This window comes from Mesoplodon mirus (assembly GCF_964341445.2).
Source record: "Mesoplodon mirus genome assembly, chromosome: 14".
NCBI lineage: Eukaryota > Metazoa > Chordata > Mammalia > Artiodactyla > Ziphiidae > Mesoplodon > Mesoplodon mirus.
Genome location: NC_138990.1, coordinates 17,386,926 through 17,410,437, shown reverse-complemented (window position 1 = coordinate 17,410,437; position 23,512 = coordinate 17,386,926). Strand labels below are relative to the sequence as shown.

Below are 23,512 nucleotides of genomic sequence, written 5' to 3'. Positions count from 1 at the left end.
CCTGCCTGCATTTTCTGGGAGCAGAATGCCAGCACCACATCTGTCTGCTGGGGATCTGACCTAGAAGTCCTAGCGGGCACTCTGTCAGGAGGCCAGGCTACAGGCCAAGCCCTAACGAAGAATCCAGTCCCATCAGATTCTAAATGTAAGCCCTCAGCTCCTGAGTAAAGGCCATCAGAAGAGCTGACGGCCCCCTTTCTTAAAAGGGGCCACTTTTGCTGAGTGAGATACTTACCTTACTGACGATAATATCTGTAGCTTCAAAATGTCTTCCGTACATTTTGGGAGATTCACCAGGGATGGGTTCTATTTTGACACAAACTTCCTGTCCTTTTTTTGCAACATCCACTTGTTTATGGTTTATTTCAATACTTGTTACTATTCCAATGTCAACAAACTGTAAAGTAAGAACAGAAACCACGATGTGGGCAGAGGAATCGTGGCAGTCACAGGCGCCTGGACTGGACAATGGACGTTAACGAGCGAACGAGCCAGCTGCAAAGCCTGGGCCCTGGGCCCCTCTATCACCTCGGTCTCTGGGTCTCTCCGCAGTGTGATTTTTCTCACTGGAGAACTGGGGGTGACACCACTGCACCCCGTCTGCCTTCACAAGATGGCTGTGAGGACAAAAGGAGGTCGCTCGTGTGCTCTGTCCATCCGATGTGTTTCCACCCTGCCCTTCCACGTGACAGCTGCCAGAGTAAGAGAGACCAGCAGGCACAGAAGTTCTGAGTCAGAAATGAGCTTGGGATGATGGGGATGCAGGCAGAGAGGCAGGGACCCGTTGTGTGGGCCCTGGCGGCCGTGCTGAGAACTCTGCTGCTCATTCTGAGGATGCGACTTGGGAGCGACCTGACCTCAGTCACAGTCTGGGGAAGGCAACAACGACAACATCCCACTCTGCTGCCTGTCTTGTGAAGAGATACAGGGCAGTGACAGTAAAAATAGGTAAGCTGGTTTGGCCGAAGCCACACAGGAGATCACGGCTGCCAGTGTCCTAGCTTAGCCACTGGCAGAGAAGCATGACTCCTAGAAGCAGTGAGTCACAGCACTTGGAGGACGTCAGGTGCTGTCTCCCACTAAAGGAACCCAAGTCTGGGGCAGGCCAAGTCCTAGATGAGCCTGGAGCACCTTACTGCACCACAAAGGAAGAAAGGGCCCCAAGTGCTATGTGCAAGGACACAAGGCAGCTTGAACGGGCTCCCAGTGACCAAACGCTGGATAACTGGGGCGTGTGTAAGATACCTAATGAAAAGGCCGGGCGGGGGGAGAAGGTTCTTTACAGAAGCGTGTGGGAAGGGGGATCACAATACTGCCACCATCCATGTCATTACTCAGGCGTGAACTGTCAATGTGGTTAGAGCCGCTGGGAAGCTCACAGGGACTCTCAGTGCCCCAGGTGACTGAGTCAGTACTGCGGGCGAAGATCTGTCTCTGATGGCGATGCTGAGCTGACAGCACCTTCTCTGATCACCCGAGTTTGCACTGTGACAGTGACACCCCGTGTGACAATGCAGAGGCACGCAGGAGCACCTGTGTGCACAGTAGCCTTCCCAATCATTCTAACTTGCATCTAGTCACGAGGGAACAACCAGACAAATCCAAGCTGAGAAATCATCTGTGGTACTGCTCTTCTGGACTCGTCTTTAAAAAGAATGGCAGACTGTTCATAATTGAGACTAAACCACTAATAACCACATGCAGTGCGCCTTGAAGGAGCCCTGGGCCAGGTCAGCAGCAGCTTTACTAAAGACGTCTGGGGCAACTGGGAAAAAGTGAGTGTGAACTGTGAATTACAGGATTTTATTGAATTAATGTTATTTTTTCTTAGCTATGATGCTAATCTAGAGGAAAGACATGAGTGTCCATTATACTATGTTTTAAGCTTTCCCCCAGACTCAAAACATCAAAAACTTTTTTTTTTTTTTTTTTTTTTTTTTTGCTGTACGCGGGCTGTACGCGGGCCTCTCACTGTTGTGGCCTCTCCCGTTGCGGAGCACAGGCTCCGGACGCACAGGCTCAGCGGCCATGGCTCACGGGCCCAGCTGCTCCGCGGCATATGGGATCCTCCCAGACCGGGGCACGAACCCGTATCCCCTGCATCGGCAGGCGGACTCTCAACCACTGCGCCACCAGGGAGGCCCCATCAAAAACTTTTGAAGGCAATAATTCTGCAACTTTCATTACCTAAAGCACTGACACCGGGTGCTTGAGAATCAACACTGATTAAGGAACACTGATACTGAGTTTGTATAAATTACAGGAGGTGACAAGCTCTGCTTGATTTCAGTTTTTTATCACTCTTGGACTCCCAGAACTGCTTTAAGAGATGACACACTTTCTAAAAAGTACAACCAGAACTTACATTTTTGCTAGGCACGCACATGGGTGTCCCCTGCTTCACCTGGCCCGCTTCCACAGTCACGCCCATCACTATCGGATCTCGAGAATTGAAAATAAACTGAGGCAGAATTTTTATCTTGCAGGGAAATACTGCTATGTGTCTAAAAGGAAAAAAGAAAACCCAAGAATTTTTAAGCTTACAAAATCATTTCGAAGCATAAAAAAGCAAATGCAGGTGAACATGAGGCTGCTTCTCCCCTCAGCTGAGAGCAGCAGGAAGGCCGCACATCGGCGCTCAGGGGTCCCTAGGGTGCTGCACCCTCTCTTCATCCTCTTCCCTCCCCTCAAAGCAGCTGCATCACAGGAGCACGTTGGGCCCTGACCAAAGGCTGAGCCCCGCCCCTGAAGATGGAGCTTGGGTGCCTCGGTGGAATCCACCGTCAGGTGTGTCCTGGGGCCCGTGTGAGGCCTATTCTGAGGACCAACACAGGCATCAAACCACATACTCCTTTTCTCTACCGCGTTCCCAAATCAGTTGATCAAAAAGGACACTATTTCTCTGCTTATCGCATATGCTTAGAATGCTTAAATGGTCTGTAGCATTTTCTTAATCAAACTTCAGTCTTTCCCCTTCAGGTTTCAGGATCTAAAGTGAGCACACCTCAATCTAAATCCCAGTATTTACCAGACAGTCTACTTTTAAAATGTACCTCAGACTGAGCCGTCCCTCCCTCTGGTCACACTGGTCTGAGCCTCCACCATGTCCTGCCTGGACTACGGGGGCCTCCTGACAGGCTCTAACCAGCAGCCCCCTAAACCCCGCCCGTGGCCTACGGGGTCCTACGGGATATGGGTGCTGCCAACTTCTCTACCGCAGCTCCTGCCACCCTCCCCGAGGGTCACTGTGGCTGCCTCCACCTCTGAACGCGGCCCTGCTGGCCGGTGTTGTCCTTCCACCTGACACCTCCCGGGTGTCTGGGCGGCTCGCTTCACTCTCCCCAGCTGAGCTGCCTCCCGCCACACTATTATCCACACCTCTCCTCGCCTTATCTAGGCCCTTCCCTGCTTCATCCTGCGCTTATCCCAACTTCTCATGTGTTCTTCGCTTGTCTTCCCCTGAGCTCCGAGAGGCAGGGACCTGGTCAGGTCCATTGACAAGGGCTCCCCAGCACCACGGGCTCTGTCAGGTTTGCTCAAGGAATGACAACTGCCAAGGAATGCCTCGCCTCCTTTCGTTTTCTAATTTTCCACTCATGGTGTTACCTCCATTCCATGCAACCCCAGATGAGGGACTCCAGCAAGATAAAGTCCCCAGATGTAGCAGCTACTCACCCATTAACACAACCTAGGTCTGCCAAGTTGAAAATTAAAAACTAAGCAGAAATGTTACAGAGAGGATTGGTTCACACACTGCTAGAGTGTCTCAGGTGGGCCAAAATCTGTGGCGTATAACACACCACCTGAGGATGCAGCCTCCGGGAGACAAGCCAGTGCCACGCTCCTGTTGTCTACACACCTGGCTGGTATTTGGTAATCCTCAAATAATCAATTTTATTACCAAAGATCCAAAGTAGGTAAAAATCACCAACTTACTTAAATTCTTCTTGTTTCTGTTTCTTGTAGTCTTGTCTATATTTCGTAAAGGCATCAAATAAATGATAAATAATTTCTGCACTAAAAATTCTAACTCCTAAACTGTCAGCCATTTCTTGCGCATCCCGTTCAATTCTCACATCAAAGGCCAAAATTACTGCATACCTAAAAGGTTAAAACACATCAAAGATGATTCAATGAAACACAGACCATGTCATAACAGTTCCACTAAAGTAAAACAGATAGGCAACATCAAAGCCTTTACAGCAGAAGAGAAATTACTTACTGAGGATCATGTTCCAACATCACTGAAGCCTTCATAACATCTTTTTTATGGACTGGACCAATGTTAATTCCTGCATACTGTAAAAAGGGAGTTTCCTAGTTTAACTGCCTGTGTTGGGTAACAGGAACAGCACCATAAACAGTGCCTACCACTGACTCTCGTGGAGTTGGGTACCATTACTTACGGGCACTTCTGATGTTTTCAGAAATTCAAGTAGAGCTTCCAAAGATCCCAGTGTAGATGCCTGGACATAGACTCCTTTCTCTTCTAATTTGATAGCATTTAGTGTCTGCTTTAACTCATGGATCAGTTCATCCTTGAAAAGAAATTACATTTGACAACGTTATAAATACATCTCTATCTCAGCAGCCTAGAATTAAACTTTCTGTTTTTGATTAGGTGTTCATATGAAAATACGAAACCAAGGCTTAGGACGGGCAAGGCATGACAGAACCTGTACGGGAAAGGAAGGAGAGATTTGGGGGCCATAACTGAGCTGTATCCCACTTCACCTCTGTCTATGTTAGGTTTACTAATGTCGAAATATGTTTAACCTCTGCACCACTTGGCAGAGTAGATGGGTGAATGAAATGACATGATAAATAAGAATCTTCTAAATTTAAATAGTACTACGTGAATGTAATATGTTACAGTAGCCCAAAGGTATTTAATGATGAAATACCCTAATCTCAGCAGCCCTTTACTCCATCATCACTCCTTTGAAGGTGAAGAGATTTTGACCAGAAATAAGTAAAACAACCATGTCGATGCCATTAAAGATGCACAAGTCCACCCATACTCAAGCCTGGCCAGAAGGATGCCTGCCCTGTTCTCATAGGCCCTAAGGGGGCCGATTCCCTGGTGACAGTGACTGGGTGCTGCCTAAAGAATAATAGTCCCAGCACAGGAGAAGAGCCATGTGCTGGGAACAGTGGTATCTTCTCTTTGGCAAGAGAATAAATAACTATGTCTCAATGTTTGCTTTTGTGAAACTCCGCTGGGCTCACCTGTGCCATCTGTTCCTGAAAATAGGCAGACAGGCTTTAAAATGACTCCTAAAACCTGGTAATAGATTTTTTTAGTTCCATCTATAGAGCTGAGTATCTTAAAAAAAAAAAAAAAAGGAATAAACTTCTTCTAGCTTCTGGTTCATTTTTTATTTAAATAAAATGTTCTAACTTGAATATATATAAATTATTATTTATGCCAATTCATGATTATACAAACTGAAGTAATTTACAAGCATCAACTGTTTGTTAGGAAACCACCAGATAAGTCTCCACAAAGACAAAGATGCCCATTTTATTCATCATTTTTAGTGTGGGCTCTACTGACACAAGGTACAACTCAAAACAGCTTTGGAGGAAAAAATGAAATAACTTACTTTAAGAACTGGGATTTCATCTTCTTTATAAGCCACGAGGAGGGGTAAACCAGCCAATGTTTTTTCCAGGTCTTTTCCAAGAATCTTTACCCCCTGAGCTGCTTCTACTTCTTTATGCTTTTCATATTGGTTCTACAGAGATCAAAACATTTGTTATCACATTTATTTGAAAAGTGGTTAGTGGTAGAAGACGATGTAAGACGATACTGTCATGACCTTGGGACAGGAAAAGATTTCTTTACACTAGATACAAAAAGCAATAAGTGCAAATGAAAGACTGATAAATTCAACATTAAGGTTAAATAATTCTGTTTCTCAAGCTACTACAGAATGAGTAAAAAGACAAGTCACAGAACAGAAGGTGCATACAAACCAGTAACATACTAGTAACTAGCTACCAGTGTAGAACGAAAACAATGTACTTTTGATTTTTATGAGAAGCTTAGTTGGTAAACAAGGACTTTCACACATCTCTACTCTGATGGATGGTCCCTCCTGTATGAAGACACCTAAAATAAAACCAGTGAAGGGTGTGTGTTGTGTATTAAGCCAGGTGGCTCTTGAAGTGAGGAAACCACCTCAGTAGAATTTTTAAACACTGTGCAAGTCCACACGTACCAACGCTTACCACCCTGACTTACCTTTACTCTTAACTCCTTCATAGGAGGAGGTAATAGAAGGCCTCGAATCTGAGTGACAATGGGCCCTTCTACTCCGGGAACAATAATTGTATCTCCTTCCTTCAAACGCCCGTTGATCAATATTACATCTATAGTGGTGCCCATTCCTGGGAGAGCCTTAACCTAAGAGACATTGCAAAGGGAGTGAAATATAGGCTACAATGCACCATGTTGAGATTAAATCTAAATTAGTAAACATCCCCACCCAAGAACCCTGTTTGGGGGTGGGGGGGAATAAACTGAAAAGCTGACCAGTACCTCCATCACCTGTGCTCTCAGCTCTTCACAGTGTGCAAGTCTCTTACTCAACATGGTCTGAGTTAACTCGACAAGAAGGTAGATCAGACTTGCCATGCCATCACCAGTATGTGCAGAGGTAGGTACCAAGGACACAAAAGTGCGGGGATCTTTATTCTCATAAAACAAAGCTGCGTTCAACCCCTAGAGACAAAAAGCAAAGTTATCCCCACAGGCCGAGTGGTGGAAGGAGGTCTCCAGAACAGAAATGACTTAACTAGAAGCTGGATGAATAACGGCCCTTCATTCTGAAAATTCCTCAAAAACACTTAGATCATGTATATCCTGGAGGTATTAACCATACTGCAGAAAAGTAGTTTCTTTCCAAGTCAATTTGGTTTTTAAAAGTTAAACATTCAGACTACAAAGAGAGGTCTTGAAATAAAGATTTTAAAAGGAAAAGGGAGAAGGGAAAAGAATGAAAATGCTAATTGCCATTAATAGGGGAACAGAACCAGTATTAATGAAAATAGTGACTTAATTATAAAGACAATGTAAAAGAAGAAAAAATATTCTACGATATATAGTCTCTTCGTAAAGAAGGGAAAGCTTTCTTACCTGCTGTGCAAATTCCACAATAATAGCCTTTGCTCGCTCCTCAAATTCATCTCTTGTATTCTTTTTCTGCTTCTTTAAAGTAGCAGCCACATCACAGTCGGGGCTCTTTTTCCAATCATACAACCTATCAATCTGGAAAAGTATTTTTCATAAGAAACATCTCTAAAGCATTCACAACACTCAGGAAGTTAATTAAGGTTAATTTTAAAGCTCCAGAAAATTCCAAATGTATATCACACATATCTGGAAGAGTGTGTATTACTTTCATTGTACCAAAAGCCCCTCACAGTCTGCTTAACTGCATCCTCTCTTAAATTTGAAGTGCCACACTGCCTACCAGCCTCCAACCAGTTCATGAGAGGCTGCCATTTCTTGCAAAAGATGAAAAACTAGAGTTATCCTAGGAACATTAACATATGTTGGAATTCCAAAATGGTTATGTTAAGTAGTATGCAGGAAAAGGGATTAATTACAGCCAAGTACCATCACCAGGAAAATGACATGAAAAATATAGAAAATAATCTATTTTCCTTCACTTTTCAAAAGATGATAAATGGGTATAAAGAAGATTATTTAAGAGTAAAAACAAACAAAAAGGCATAATATATTATTGGCTCAGCCTAGGGTGATAAAAAAGTAGACCAATCTGAATGCTATCAAAAAGGAAAATCAGTAAGTAGAAATAGACCCAGAAATGACAATGATGATATATAATTAGCATACAAGGGCCTTAAAATAGTTATTATAAATATACTCAATGACTTTAAAGGAAAAACATGTAACTTGTAGAGCTAAAATATATATATATATGTATATATAATATGAAATGAAAAAAAAAAATCACTGGATGAGCTGAAGCAAATTACATATTGCCAAAGATCAGCAACCTTGAAGATAAAGCAAATAAAAACTATCCCAACCAAAGCAGGTAGAGAAAAAAGGATGGAGAAAAGACAAAAACTTCAGTCACTATGAGACAATATTAAGAGAAGTAAAGTCCTAGAATTCTATCAAACAAACAAGGAAAGAGTAAGAAAAGAGAGCAGAAAAATAACTGCACAAGTAATGACCAAGAACTTTCTAAGAAAGTCAAACTCAAGTGGGATAAATATAAAGAAAACTATTATATAATCTCACTGACAAAACTCTTAAAGAAAAAGTCTTTTTAAAAGCAATCAAGGGCCTCCCTGGTGGCGCAGTGGTTGAGAGTCCGCCTGCCGATGCAGGGGATACGGGTTCGTGCCCCGGTCTGGGAGGATCCCATATGCCGCGGAGCGGCTGGGCCCGTGAGCCATGGCCGCTGGGCCTGCGCATCCAGAGCCTGTGCTCCGCAACGGGAGAGGCCACAACAGTGAGAGGCCCGCATACCGCAAAAAGAAAAAAAAAAAAAAAAAAAAGCAATCAAAAAATCCCACATTACATACTGGGGAACAAAGAATGAGTAGAGATAAAAGCCAGAAAATGAAGATGATGAAGGAAAAAAATATTTTTTAAACCTAGAATTCTATATCAAGTAAAACTATTCAGAAAATATTTCTACCTAAATGATAAATAAAAACACAGTATGTCTAAGCAGTGCTTTTAAGCATACCTTTATGAATGCTTGTATTAGAAAAGAAAAAAATATATGAAATCAATCATCTAAGCTTCCTTCTTAAGAAACTGGAAAAAGAACAATGAAGACAAATGTAAGCAGAAAGAAATGATAGAAATTAACCCTGAAATCAATGAAATACAAAACAAACAATAGAGAATATCAATAAAACCAAAAGCTGGTTCTTTGAAAGACACAAATTTCTATACTGACAAAAGTAAAAAACCTAAATAACCTAAACTTAAATACCATGCTGATGGTGCTTTACTAGTGAATCCTATCAAACATTTAAAGAATAATATCATTTCTACACAAACCCTTTCAGAAAAGAGAGGAGGAAATACTTCTCAACTCATCTTAGGAGGCCATTACTCTGACAGCAAAACCAGACAAAAGATATTAAAAGAAATCTACATACCAAAATCACTCATGAAAATCTTCCCCCTGAAAATTAGCAAATCAAATCCAGCAATATATGAGAAATATATCATGACCAAGTGGGATTTGTTCCAGTAACGCAAGGTTGGTTTAACATTTAAAAAATCAATAGTAAAGAACAAATGGTGCTGGAACAACTGGACGTCCACAGGCAAAACACTGAATAGAGACACAGACCTTACACCCTTCACAAAAAAATTAACTCAGAATCAATCACCTAAGTGTAAAACACCAAACTCTAAAACTCTTAGAAGGTAACAGGAGAAAACCCAGATGACCTTGGCCACAGTGATGACTACTTAATTACAACACCAAAGGCATGATCCATGAAAGAACTGATGAGCTGGACTTAATTAAATTTAAAAACTTTTGCTCTGTGAAAGAGAGTCAAGAGAGTGACATTACAAAGCACAGACTAGAAGAAAATATTGGCAAAAAAACATCTGGATAAAGGAATGGTATGTAAAATCTACAAATAACTCAAAATTCAACAGTAAGTAAACCAAGAATCCAATTCGAAAATGGGCCAAAATGCTTAACAAAAACCACCTCACCAAAAAAGATATAAAGATAGCAAATACATACATGAAAAGATGTTTCACATCTTATGTCACCAGGAAGATACGAATTAAAACAAGATACCACTACACACCTATCAGAATGGCCAAAATCCAAAGCACTTACAACAGCAAATGCTGGTGAGGATGTGGAGTGATGGGAACTCTCATTCACTGCTGGTGGAAATACAACATGGTACAGCCACTTTGGAAGACAGTTTGACAGTTTCTTACAAAACTAAACACTCTTACCATACGGCCCAGCCATCATGCTCCTTGTTATTTACCCAGGAGTTGAGAACTTATGTGCACACAAAAACCTGCACACAAATGTCTACAGCAGCTTTATTCATAATTGTCAAGACTTGGAAACAACTAAGATGTCCTTCAGTGGATGAATGGATAAATAGGTTCATCTAGACAATCAGATTATCATTCAGTGCTAAAAGAAATGAACGATCAAGCCACAAAAAGACATGGAAGAAACTTTAATCCATATTACTAAGTGGAAGAAGGTAATCTGAAAAGGCTACCTACATACTGTAGGATTCCAACTATATGACTACTCTGGAAAGGGCACAACTATGGAGACAGTAGAAAAATCAGTGGTTGCCAGCGGGTGGGGGGTGAACGGGCAGGGCACAGAGGAGTTTTAGGGCAGTGAAGGGCTGTAGAACTCTATAATGGTGGACACATATCATGATACATTTGTCCAAACCCACAGGAGGCACCACACCAAGAGTAAAGTCTAAGGTAAACTACAGGCTTGGAGTGTGTCAGTATAGGTTCATCAGTTGTAGCAAATGTACCACTTGGGTGGGGTATATTGATAATGGGAAAAGCTATGTGGGGGGGGGCAGGGGGTAGATCAGAAATCTCCATACTTTCCCCTTAATTTCTCTGTGAATTTAAAACTGCTCTAAAAAATGAAGGCATGTTTTTTAAATAGCAACAAACTTCTCACACCCTCAACAACATGGATGAAATCACAGAAGCATAATGTTAAATGTAAAAAGCCAGACACAAAAGAACATATTCTGTCAAATTTGATTTACATGAAGTTCAAGAAACAGGCAAAACTAACCCATGGGCACAAAATTTGGAACAGTGGTTGCTATGAGGGGCTAGGGATTGACTGCAATGGGGCATATTGGTACTTCTTGGGTGATGCAAAGTCTGATGTCTTAATTTGGGCTGTGTAACAAGGATGTATATACATTTATCAAAACTCAATTTCACACTTAAGTTCCGTGCATTTCACTATATATAAATTTTACAAATAAGGATATAGCAAATTTACAGAAAGAATAAAAATATTTATGTCACAGCTTTTCCACCTGGTAATAATAATTAACCTGTTTTGAACCCTTATTTTGATCAGATACTAGTCTTAAAACTTGACATGTTTTATCACCTCTAATTCTTACAAAAATCCAGTAATGCTCTGTTTTGCAGGCAAAAAGAGGCTAATTAAGGACCCTCTTTATACAGTTTGAAGTACCAAAGCCAGGATATGAACCCAAGACTCAAACCCTGGAAGCCAAGCTCTTAACCACCGTCCCACTCTGCTAACTCAGAGCTCCTAGGATGCAGTTTCTCTGGAGACAATAACGAAACTAGAAAGAGCAAGTGACTAAGGTAGTGCCTGCAAAGGAAGAGCAGACTGAGATCCTGTTAGACCGTCATCTTCACTAGAAACGTTCTAGGAAAGAAGAGCAAATGGAGATTTCCAAGATACAACGAAGACCGCAATCTTAGGGTCACCGTGCTTGCTTAATCCAGATTTGCCCACCACTGGCAAATCCACGCTCAAGTCAGAGGTCAAAAGCATAGGCTTGTAGAAAACTCCTAAGGGAGGACATGTCTGCGTTTGAACAAAGTAACTATAACTTTAGAAAATAAATGAAGATTCGAAAATGACCTTCATAAATTAGAGAAACTGGATTAAACACAAACACTTAAACTCCTAGAAGAAACAAAATTAACAAAATGAAGTGGAAGGAGATGGTCTACTAGGTGTGCACATTGTATAATAAAAGACTCGGAAACTCATAAGCTCAAACTGAATTAGAGCAACCCATGAAATCTTCTCTCTCCAAAGTTAATACAATAGTTGGAAGTAATACATGCCAAGTGCCCATTACCTACTAGGCACTCAGTAAATTCTTGTTATTGCTATTTAACAGGATTCATGACTTAGAAAGGAGAGAAAACAACCCGATCTCTGCAACTGGTACAGATCAGAGCTTAATGAAAACTGTCATCTCTCCTTTAAAAAAAAGTGACAAACTTAGAAAGGGTTCAGTTTACAAAGGTCTTCTAGTGAAGCTGTGGCTGTGAAGAAGGCTTAGTGGTCAGTCTCCTCTAGATTTGTCCAAACCCATAGAGTATACAACACCAAGAGTGAACCCCAATGTAAACGATGAACTTTGGGGGATAATGATGCGTCCAAAGGAGGTTCATCAGTTGTAACAAATGCACCTCTTTGGTGGAAGATGCTGGGAACGGAGGGGATTGTGCGTGTGTGAAGACAGGGGTATACCGGAAATCTCTGTACCTTCCCCTCAGTTTTGCTGTGAACCTTACAGTGCTCTAAAAACAATGAAGTCCTGATAACAAAAAGTAAAGCCCCTCACCCCCACAGCAACAGCAGTTCACGCTGTTACTGAATAAAGGAGAAAAGCCACATAAGCATATCAAGAGGTGCAGAATGAGCATCTGACAAAAATCAACAACCATTCCAGACTTAAAAGAAAAACAATACTAAGCACAACCTAGGAATAGAAGGGAAATTCCTCAGCTTAATAAAGTGCATTTACATCTGACATCATACTTAATGGTAAGTACGGAGAAGAAACAAGGGTGTCTGTCACCACTTTTATTCGACATTGTTCTAGGTCTAGTTAGTGCAATAAGGAAGAAAATCATTGATAAATTGATAAATTGATAAAGGATACAGATAAGGGAAAAAGTGTAACAGTTTTTATTTGCAGATAACATAATCACGTATACAGAAACTCCCACACGAGCTAAAAAAGCTACTAGGTCTAATCAGTGAATTTAAAAGGTCACAAGATAATAAAACTGTAGCATATTGTCAAGAAAAAGTAAAGTAAATGTAGAGACAGACATCATGTTCACTGATTGGAAGACTCAATTTTGTTAAAATGTCCATTCTCCCAGAATTCATCTACAAATACAACCCCAATAAAAATCCCAGAAGGAAGAAACTAACAAGCTGATTCTAAACTTTATATGGAAACTCAAGGACCCTGAAATAACCAAAACAATTTTGAGAAATAAAAAGTTGAAGAACTTAACCACCACCTGCTTTCACGACGTTACTATGAAACTGCAATAATCAAGACAGGGTAGCAGTGGCATAAGAATGGACATATAGGTCAATGGAAGAGAAGAGAAATACTAAGAACAAACATGTACCTACATGGTCAATTAATTTTCAACAAAGACTGCAAAGTAATTCAATGGGGAAAAGAATAATGTTTTTACAAGGGGTTTTTGAAGTAGATATACATTTGGAAAAAAGTTAACCTTGACCCTACCTTACACCATGCACAAAACTAACTTAAAAACATCATAGATCTAAATGTTGAATATCTAGAAACACTGGAGAAATTTTTCATGAACTTGGGGTGGGAAAATATTACTTATATAGAACAGAAGCGACAAATTATAAAAAAAAATAACTTCTCATAAATTGATTTTGCTAAAATTAGAAATTTCTGCTGCTCTTCCAAAAACCTCATTAAGAAAATGAAAAACTAAGTCCTTGACTATAAGAATATATCTGCAATACACATAACTGACAAGGGACTTCTACTGACAATATAAAGAACTCATAAAACTGAATTAAGACAACTAACAATCGAATAAAAATGAGCAAAGGATTTTGAATAGATACTTCAGAGAGACAGAGAGAGAGAGATGGAACAAGTACATGAAAAGATGTTTGATGCCATTAGTCATCATGGGAATGCAAATGAAACCAGTATACTTTGGCACTACACACTCATTAGAATGGCTACAGGTAGGGTTAAGTGTTGGCAATAATGTGCAGAAACTGGAACTCTTCCAAATTGCGGGTTAAAAAATGTAAAATGGGGCTTCCCCGGTGGTGCAGTGGTTGAGAGTCCGCCTGCTGATGCGGGGGATGCGGGTTCGTGCCCTGGTCCGGGAAGATCCCACATGCTGCGGAGAGGCTGGGCTCGTGAGCCATGGCCGCTGAGCCTGCGTGTCCGGAGCCTGTGCTCCGCAGCGGAAGAGGCCACAGCGGTGGGAGGCCCACGTACCGCAAAAAAAAAAAAAAAAGTAAAATGGTACAATCTCTTTGGGAAAATGTGTCATTTTCTCATAAAGTTGAACATATACCTACCATATGACCCAGCAATTCTATTCCTAAATATTTACTAAAAGTAAAGGAAAATAAACGTCTACACAAAGACTTGTGTAAAAATGTTTATAGCTGCTTCACTAATAACCTAAAATTGTAATCAATCCAAGAATCCTTCAACAGGTAAATGGATCAAGTGTTAAGATGTATTAGCCAGATGATGAAATATTACTGAACAATAAAAAGGAACAACCTATGACCTATGCAACAACACGGATAAATCTGTATTAACATGAGTAGTGAAAAATGCCAGACTCAAAAGATTATACACTGTATAATTCCATTAATATGAAATTATAAAACAGGCAAAACTAGTCTATGGCGGCAGAAAGAAGGCTAGTGCGTTTGGGGGTGCAGAAGGGGCACACTGACTGTAAAAGAACATGAGGGAACATTCTGGGAATATGGAGGTAAGTCTATATTCTGAATGATGGTGGTTAAATGTGCATATAATTTTGTCAACATACATTGAACTGTACACTTAGCATAAGTGCATTTTCTTACATGAAAGTTATACTACATTTTTTTAACCACAAAAAAATAAGAAGCATAAGTTCACAACTTAATTTTTCAGAAGCAGAGCTTACCTTATTGAGTGCAACAATGAAGGGACATTTTTTAGATTTCAAAAGGTTGATAGATTCAATTGTCTGGGGCTCCAAACCATGCATAATATCAACAACTAAAATGGCAATATCACAAAGAGAGCTTCCTCTGTTTCTCAGATTACTGTTGGAAAAGAAAAAGATGCATAAATAGAAATCTTGCAATTAATACTTTTATTTTAAAAACTTAAAATTTTAATTTCTTTGTAAAACCTAAACAAAAAAGAACAAAATGAAGTACATGCATTAAATTCAAGTGCCATTAGCCCTTAACTTGCCAAATGCTTATCTGACAGTGAATTGACATCAGTTGGAATGACTTAGTTCCAGAAGTTACTCCATTATTTCTGCCAATTTTACTGACCAAGTTTTTTGCGCTAAGGAACATGGCCAAGAGGTAACAGGACAAAATTCCACCTGTAATGGGTTTCATAGGAGATAGACCAGGTATGTATTAGGATTTGCTCTTTCAAAGTGGAAAAGACTTCTCTCTACAAAAAACAAGTATCCAAATAAAGTACTACTAAATCAGTGAGGCAGATGAGGATTGGCAGTTACAGGGACCACAGACCTCAAAACAGTACCCCAAGACTAGTGACTAGTTATAACTCCTCACTCACTGAACTTTGAGACTTAATGGTTTCAAGCAGTTTGCCTGATGACAAAAGACACAAATCATTCTTACCTGAAAGACTCATGCCCCGGAGTGTCAATAATCAGCATGCCTGGAATCCGTACATTCTCTCTATCAAACTAGAAAAGGTGGGGGAAAGTGGAGAGCTTAACAAAGCCAAAACAATGAAAGCTTCTTTACAAAACAATTATTCTGCCACGAAAACTTCAACATCACTTCCTTTTCCAAATGAACTGTTTTAAAATAGTGTGTCAACCAGCAAAGCGTAACAGTTAATATTTTCATTAATATCAAAAGGAATTTTTCAGAAAAAAAACTGAAATGAGAAAATATTCCCCTTGGTAAAGTTATATAACTATGATGTAGTCTAAATCTGAACAGATTATTAGTAAGTAACAAATGACAGAGTAGTCATCCGAGAGTGATTATTTATAAAAAGCTGACACAGAAGAAGAGGTTCTCCATATTTGGAAAATGTATCTGGTCCAATTTTAAAGCAATTCTAAACTCTGAAAAATATCTCAAAGCATGTTTTAAAGAAAATTTACCACATCAACTTAAAATATTAAAGAATAAGTTCATACCCTGCTTTATTCAAATACTATCCTCAACACTTGATTTTCTGGACAAAAGCAAACAAATGAATGGAAACAACATTACAACAAGCCAGATATGCACGTCCTCCTTTAATCTCAAGAGTAGCACTGACCAACAAATCTCTCTCACACATACACACACAAAACTTTTTTCTTTGCTTATCTATACTTTTGTCAATCTTCAAATGATTTTCCAAAATCTTATCCAGTGATCTAGGTCAAAATGATTCAAATGCAAAACATTTCAATTTTGCATTCTGGTGGTCTTAGATCAAAGTTCACCGTAATTATTTCCACTTCGCTGCCTGGAATACAAACAATATAATTACAATTGCCATATAAAGGTTATCCTGAGAACTTTCATACAGCCCTAATAAAAATCATGCTTTTTAACTATGTGCTAAAATAACACCAGATTTAGAGTCTGGAAACTGGTGGAATAAGCTGTTATAAACTCCCCAGTGACTAGCACAGAGAAGTAACAGATAGAAACAACCAAAATAAAATTTAAATTACGAATTCAGAAAACTGTAATTCAAGAAAACTGTCCTAAAATAAAGATTTTAAACTACATACTGAAATGGAACACCATGTAACTGGAAAACTGACCCAGAACAACCAAAAGCACAATGCAGAAAGACTACATAACTTATACGAGGATGAAAACCAGCTTGTAATCAAACTTGCAATGCTTTATGTGAGAAGAAATTGGAGTAACAGTCAAGATACTTAAGGAAAGAAAATGTGAACCAAGGATTTTACATGTAGCCAACTAACTTTCCAGGATGAAGGCCACAAAGTAACTCTTAAATATTCAAAAAACTCAAGTAATATTATTCCCATTACTCCTTCTTCAGCAATCTACCAGAAAACAAGCTGCAAAAAATAATTTCAAACACACAAAACAAAAACTGACTGATAAGCTCACAGACCCTTTCTATACACAGAACTGAGACTAAATAAGGAATGAAGAGAGATAGCAGCATGTAATAATGTGCTATGTGTTACACCAGACAGCACGATGTAACCAGACACAAATAAGACTGCTAGAACTGTATCAAAAAGACTCAGAAGCCAATCATTGGGCAAAGATGGAACTATCTCAGCACAATAATAACCGAAATGGATTAAAAACACGGTAAATAGGGACTTCCCTGGTTGGGCAGTGGTTAAGAATCTGCCTGCCAATGCAGGGGGCACAGGTTCAAGCCCTGGTCCAGGAAGATCCCACAAGCCATGGAGCAACTAAACCCGTGCACCACAACTACTGAGCCTGTGCTCTAGAGCCTGCGAGCCACAACTTCTGAGACTGTGCGCCACAACTACTGAAGCCCGCGCGCCTAGAGACTGTACTCCACCACAAGAGAAGCCACCGTAATGAGAAGCCCACGCACCACAACGAAGAGTAGCCCCTGCTCGCCGCAACTAGAGAAAGCCCATGAGTAGCCATGAAGACCCAACAGCCAAAAATTAAAAAAAAATAAAAAAGTAAGAAGAAACACAGTAAATATGTTGAAATCCATGAGTTTATAATAATATAATAGCAAACCAAACCAATCACTCTTTATTTTAAGAGCTGGTAAATAAAGGTGAAGGATCAGGCATTTATTCTGCCTTTCCTCCACATCCCATCACTTAATGACCAAATAGTAGATGAGGACTCTATAGAAGTAATCAGATAATGGGAGTGGAATATCAACATTTAGAGATTACTTCACTTCATAATAGTGACTGCCTCTTGGAGCAAGAGGGAAGGAGGACTCCTACAACATTTAATGTTTTATGTCTTTAAAAAAGAGATCTGAAGGGCAAGATGGCGTATGTTAATTATGAATGGTGAGCATATGGGTCTGTTGTACTATTCTGTTCTTTCTGTGTTTGAAATAATTTATACCTTAATTTTTGTCAGAGATTAAAACACATGAAATACAGTGTACTTACATTTTTAATCATCTTCGTTTGTTCATTAATAGCTTCAAGAGGAACATTGGTGGCACCAATTTGCTGTGTAATACCACCTGCCTCACCATCTTGTACATGCGTGTGACGGAGCTGGGATAAGATGGCAGATTCAGATTCAAATTTCAAAATGCAAAAAGAAGCAAAAGCAATAAGAAAACAGCAACTTGTAAACAGAACTGCCCATGTGTGCTATGGTTTCTATTAGCTTTTTATAAGGTATCATTCACTTGTTCAAAAAAGTTATGTATCAATGCACACATTTTCTTACTTTATCTAGAATTTTTGTCTTCCCTGTGTCCACATGTCCAAGTACACAAATAACAGGAGCTCTTAGCTTCTCTGTATTTACGTTTTTACTATGTTCAAGCCTCCGTTTCTAGGAATAAAAAAAAAAACACAAAATTAAATACTATTTCAAACCCTCAGTACCGTCTTCCTTTAAATTATTTTGCCTTTGCAAGGGAATGCCACAACCTGCATACACGTTGTTTTGCTGCTTTAACTACATGTTAATGCATTTTACAATGTGAACTTTACAACCTTTGGACAAGGAGACACCTGTTTATAATAGATTTCTGAGCAGCACTGCTAATTATGAATAAGAATGGTGTAAAGTGTTGGCTCAAACTTTCCGAACACTTTTGTACATGGTTAATTTAATGGAATATAATGAATAGAAAAAGGAATTGATCATTTTGTCACTCTTACTATATAGTACAACCTCTAACTTACGTGGAGGTTTACATAAAAAGAGGTATACACTAGCATTCCAACACTTTCATTAGAACTTAAGAATTGTTAAAAATTTTAAAGCAATATATTTCAAAAATGTATCCAGTGTACAAATGCTATGTCTTTTCAGTTAGGACATGGTTACTGAAAGCTTCAGCCTAACACATCCAAATGACACTTCCTACCTTCCTAAGTAACCACTAAGCATGAGAAAGCCTGTCCTTGAACTACAATGTATTTACTGTATCATTTACTTCTAAATACTTCAGATTTCTGAGAACCAAACAAAACACAAGCTAGCAGTTCCTCTTTAAAATGACAGCCTTTGAAGTACAGTAAAGCTGGCATTCAAATGAAATAACACTTCCACAAAAAGTCTGAAGCAATGTCATTTACAGAACTATCACTATTTTCCATCTAAAAAATCATTTTTCTAAGAACTCTTTCATTTCTACCACTAGACACTGATTCTTTCTATAGAAACTGTAATGAAAAGACATTTTGGAATGTCAAAAGTGAAACACAAGTATTTATTAGCGAAGAGTAGTACACAACAGCTTCACAACATGTACGACTCAAAAGCAAACGGGACCTTAGTTAGAACTTGATATGGCTGAAAACTGCCTTTCTCTCCCATACTTGACGAAACGCTGAAATTTTCTGGAGGGCAATATAGTATATATAGACCAGGACTCAGAAATTCTACCTCTAAGTATCTGCTCTGAAGCAATGACAAGTATACAGAGATGCAGGTGTACAACAGTTTGCTCACTGGGGTATTTATAATAGCAAGAATCAGTAACCACTTAATCTTTAGGGGAGGATTTCTTAATGAGTGTTTCCAAAACCCCAGGGCTGATACCTATCTGGTTGCATAGAATCATATAGGTATCCTATCCACAATGGAGAGTCTTACTTAGGAAGTCTGTGGTGAATGTCAGAAAATTATAGTATATAGCAAGGTTTCAGAACCATGAAGTGTGTTATGGACTGAACTGTATCTCTTCCAAATTTATAAGCTGAAGTCCAAACCCCCAATGTGACTTATTTGGAGATAAGGCCTTTAAGGAGGTAATGGAAAGGTTAAATGAGGTCCTAAGGGTGGGGCCCTAATCCAATAGAGCTGGTGTCCTTATAAAAGAAAATCAAAAACCTTTCTCAGCACTTACAGGGGAAAGACCATGTCAGGACTCAGTAATAAGGTAGTCACCTGCAAGTAAGGAAAAGAGTCCTCACCAGAAAACAGCCCTGCTAGCTCTTGAATCTTGAACTTCTATCCTCAAGAACTGTCAGAAAATAAATTTCTGTCATTTAAGCCTCCCAGTCTGCAGTATTTTTGCAGTATTTTGTTGTGGCAGCCCAAGCAGACGGATACAAAGTTAAATTAGGATCCTTCTATAAAATGGAATACAATATGGAGCTGTTAAAAGGTGTTGTGAGGCAGGACTTCTTAAATGATGGAATGAGGAGGCTCAGCAAGTCCTCTCCCTAAAAAGAAAAGATACAACTAGACAAAACTGTCGAAACAGCCACTTAAAGACTCTAGAAATTGGCCAACAGCATATAATAAATTGAGAAACATTTAATTCAAGAAAATCCACTGACCATCAGTAAGAGCAACTGTGGAGTTTCAGACTGGAGTTGCTCATCACACTCCTCTCACTCCCACAGCTCCATGGGGCAGAAGTGGTATGAGAGAGGGACAGGGGATTTCACACCGTAGGGCACTGACAAAACAGGAGTGACCCCAATGGCAAACAAAGAGATAAAACTAAAATCACAACTAGACTAAGGTCTTGATACTGGTGAGACAAGAGATAACCAGGAAGAGCAGTCAGACATTTAACAGGGAGGTCTGTGGAACAAGACCGACAAACCAGGCTTTGATAAGATACTACTAATCTCTGGTGGTCCAGAAGGCTGTGCCCCATACAAGGTTGTCAGAAGAGACCAAAGAGGTCCTTGGTGAGTTACTCATTCCTGGCTCAATGAGAGGCCTTGTGAAAACCACTGGGGACTAGAAAACTACCAGATCCACTGGCAAATGGTGAAAGCCTTACTGACTTACTGACTTACTGACTTACTAAGTGTTTGAGCACAGCCACTGACAAACCACAGCTGACACTAAGACACTGACCCAGGGCAAGCCCTAGGAAGCCAGGCTTAAAAATAAAAACAAGAACTTAAAAAATGAAAACAAACAAAAACAAAGAAAACAAAACTGAGAAGAGGCATCAGCAGTTGCATACAATAGAAGCCAAAGACATACAGAATTAGTCCACCTGATTCACTAGGCAAATAAAAAAAAAAAAAAACCCAAACTACCACATTTGTAAGAGCCAACAGAATTCAGAGTGGTCAACAGAAACTACCTCTGAGAGACCCAGATTTTGGACTTATCAGACAAAGACTCAAAAACAGGGAACCATGTTGAAAGAAAAGTGTGATGATGACTCATCAAAAGAGGACATCAATAAATACAAAAAAATTATTATTAAAAAAAAAAACTTGAACATTTTGGAGTTAAAAAGTTCAGTAACAAATTTAAAAATTCACTGAAGGGGCTCAACAGTAGCTATAACCTGGCAGAAGAAAGAACCAAAGAACTTAAAGATAGATTAATAGAAATTAAACAGGAATGAAGAAAAATGGACAGAGCCCTGAGAGATCTGCAGGATACCCTCAAGTACACCAGTGGAGTTCCAGAAGGAGAGGAGACAGAGAAATAGGCAGAAAGAATATCTGAAGAAATAATGGCAGAAAATGTTCAGAATTTGATAAAAAAAACATCAATCTACACATCTAAAAAACTCAATAAACTCCAAGTAGGATAAATACAAAGATAGCCATACCAAGACACACCCTAGTTAAATTGATAAAAGCCAAGATCAAAAAGAAAATCTTGACAGCAAGAGAAAAATCACTCACTGTGTAGAAGGGAACCCAAATAAGAGTAACAGCTTAATTTTAATCATAAGCAATGGAGGCCAGAGGCAATGAAGTAACATATTCAAAGGACTAAACAAGAGAAAAAAATTGTCATGCAAGAATTCTGCATGTAGCAATATTATCTTTAAAAATGAAGGTAAAATAAAGAATTCCCATACTTAAAAAGACTAAGAGAATTCACTGCTAGAAGGTTAGCATGATGAGAAATATCACAGAAAGTTTATCAGGATGAAATGAAATGATACCAGATGGTAACTAAAAGCCACATGAAGAAAAAAAGGGTGACGGTAAAAGATGATTATACAGGTAAATATAAAAGACAGTAAAAATTACCTTTTTCTATTTTCTTCTCTTAGAGGCTGATTTAAAAGATAACTTCAAAAATAATTCTAAAGTTGTATGCTTGATCTTATAACAGATAAAGATGTAACAAATATTACAAAGACAGAACCAAGGCAAGGCGAGGGAAGCACTGGAGCTATACTGTAGCAAAGAAATGACACCAGCAGAAACTCAAATTCATAGGAAGAAATAAGGAATACTAGAAACGTTAATATTTAGGCTAATATTAAAGACTATCAATATATTTTTCTCCTTTCTTCTCTGAATTCCTTTAAAAGATATAAGATCAAATAAGACATTAATAGCACCACTGTTTTATTGGGTTTGTAACATTTATAAACATAATATACGTAACAATAACAGCATAAAGGAAGAAGAAATGGATCTATATTGGAACAAAATCTTTTTTAAACTAGAATTAAGCTACTAATAATAGAAAATAATAAGTTAAGATACATATTGTAATGCCTAGAGTAACCATGAAGAAAATAACTTAAAAAAAGAGAAAGACGGCTTCCCTGGTGGCGCAGTGGTTGAGAGTCTGCCTGCCGATGCAGGGGACACGGGTTCATGCCCCGGTCCAGGAAGATCCCACATGCTGCGGAGTGACTGGGCCCGTGAACCACAGCCGCTGAGCCTGTGCGTCCGGAGCCTGTGCTCCGCAATGGGAGAGGCCGCAACAGTGAGAGGCCCACGTACCGCAAAAAAAGAGAAAGACCCGAGAGACATACAATATGTAGAATACAAATAGCAAAATGAGAGAAGAAAATTCCATCACATCTATGACAACTTTCTTTTTTTTTCCTTTTCTTTTTTTTTTTTTTCCACACCAAGTGGCTTGTGGGATCTTAGTCCCCCAACCAGGGATTTAACCCAGGCCCTCAGTAGTGAAAGTGCAGAGCCCTAACCACTGGACCAGTGGGGAATTCCCCATAATAACTTTAAATGTGAATCAATTAAATGCTCTTAAAGGCACATGGTGTGACTGGATAAAATAGCAAGATTAAAGCACATGCTGTCAGCAAGAGACACTTTAGAGTCAAAGACACAGACATAAACTGAAAGCATTAAGACTGAAAAAGACATACCATGCAAATGATAACTATAAGAGAGATTCATGGCTATATTAATAATAGACAAAAAATGTTATTAGAGACAAGAGAGACATATCTGTATCCTCAAGAAGATATAACAAGTATAACCACATACAAACCTAACAGAGACCCAAAATATATAAAGAAAAAACTGAAAATATTGAGGGGAGAAATAAAATTCAACAATGAATTTGGGAACTTCAATAGCCCACTCTCAATAATGGATAGAAAAACTATACATAAAATGAGCAAATGTATAGAAAATTTGAACAGAAGTATCAACAAAACCAACCTAACTAACACCAGACCCACCAACAGCAGAATCCACATGCTTCCTAAGTACACAAGAAACATTCTCCAGAAGAGACCATATGCTAGAAGATAAAACAGGTCAATTATTTTAAAATGACAGAAACTATACAAAGTATGTTCTCTGACCACAATGGTCAGAATTTAG

The 23,512-nt window shown here is 39.3% G+C and overlaps 1 protein-coding gene across 2 annotated transcripts in view; it reads right to left on the bottom strand.

Annotated features, from left to right (window-relative positions):
* EIF5B (eukaryotic translation initiation factor 5B) overlaps positions 1 to 23,512 on the bottom strand; it is a 69,397-nt gene that overhangs the window by 1,614 nt on the left and 44,271 nt on the right. For both annotated transcript variants that reach the window (XM_082642673.1, XM_082642674.1), the window contains exons 11-23: positions 18,207 to 18,314; positions 17,918 to 18,028; positions 15,432 to 15,499; positions 14,729 to 14,870; positions 7,142 to 7,273; positions 6,545 to 6,727; positions 6,248 to 6,409; positions 5,607 to 5,738; positions 4,407 to 4,538; positions 4,223 to 4,299; positions 3,937 to 4,101; positions 2,366 to 2,504; positions 236 to 397 (exon numbers count right to left, since the gene is read on the bottom strand). In XM_082642673.1, the coding sequence (XP_082498799.1) occupies positions 236 to 397; positions 2,366 to 2,504; positions 3,937 to 4,101; positions 4,223 to 4,299; positions 4,407 to 4,538; positions 5,607 to 5,738; positions 6,248 to 6,409; positions 6,545 to 6,727; positions 7,142 to 7,273; positions 14,729 to 14,870; positions 15,432 to 15,499; positions 17,918 to 18,028; positions 18,207 to 18,314 (1,713 nt within the window). The remainder of the gene's footprint in view (positions 1 to 235; positions 398 to 2,365; positions 2,505 to 3,936; positions 4,102 to 4,222; positions 4,300 to 4,406; positions 4,539 to 5,606; positions 5,739 to 6,247; positions 6,410 to 6,544; positions 6,728 to 7,141; positions 7,274 to 14,728; positions 14,871 to 15,431; positions 15,500 to 17,917; positions 18,029 to 18,206; positions 18,315 to 23,512) is intronic.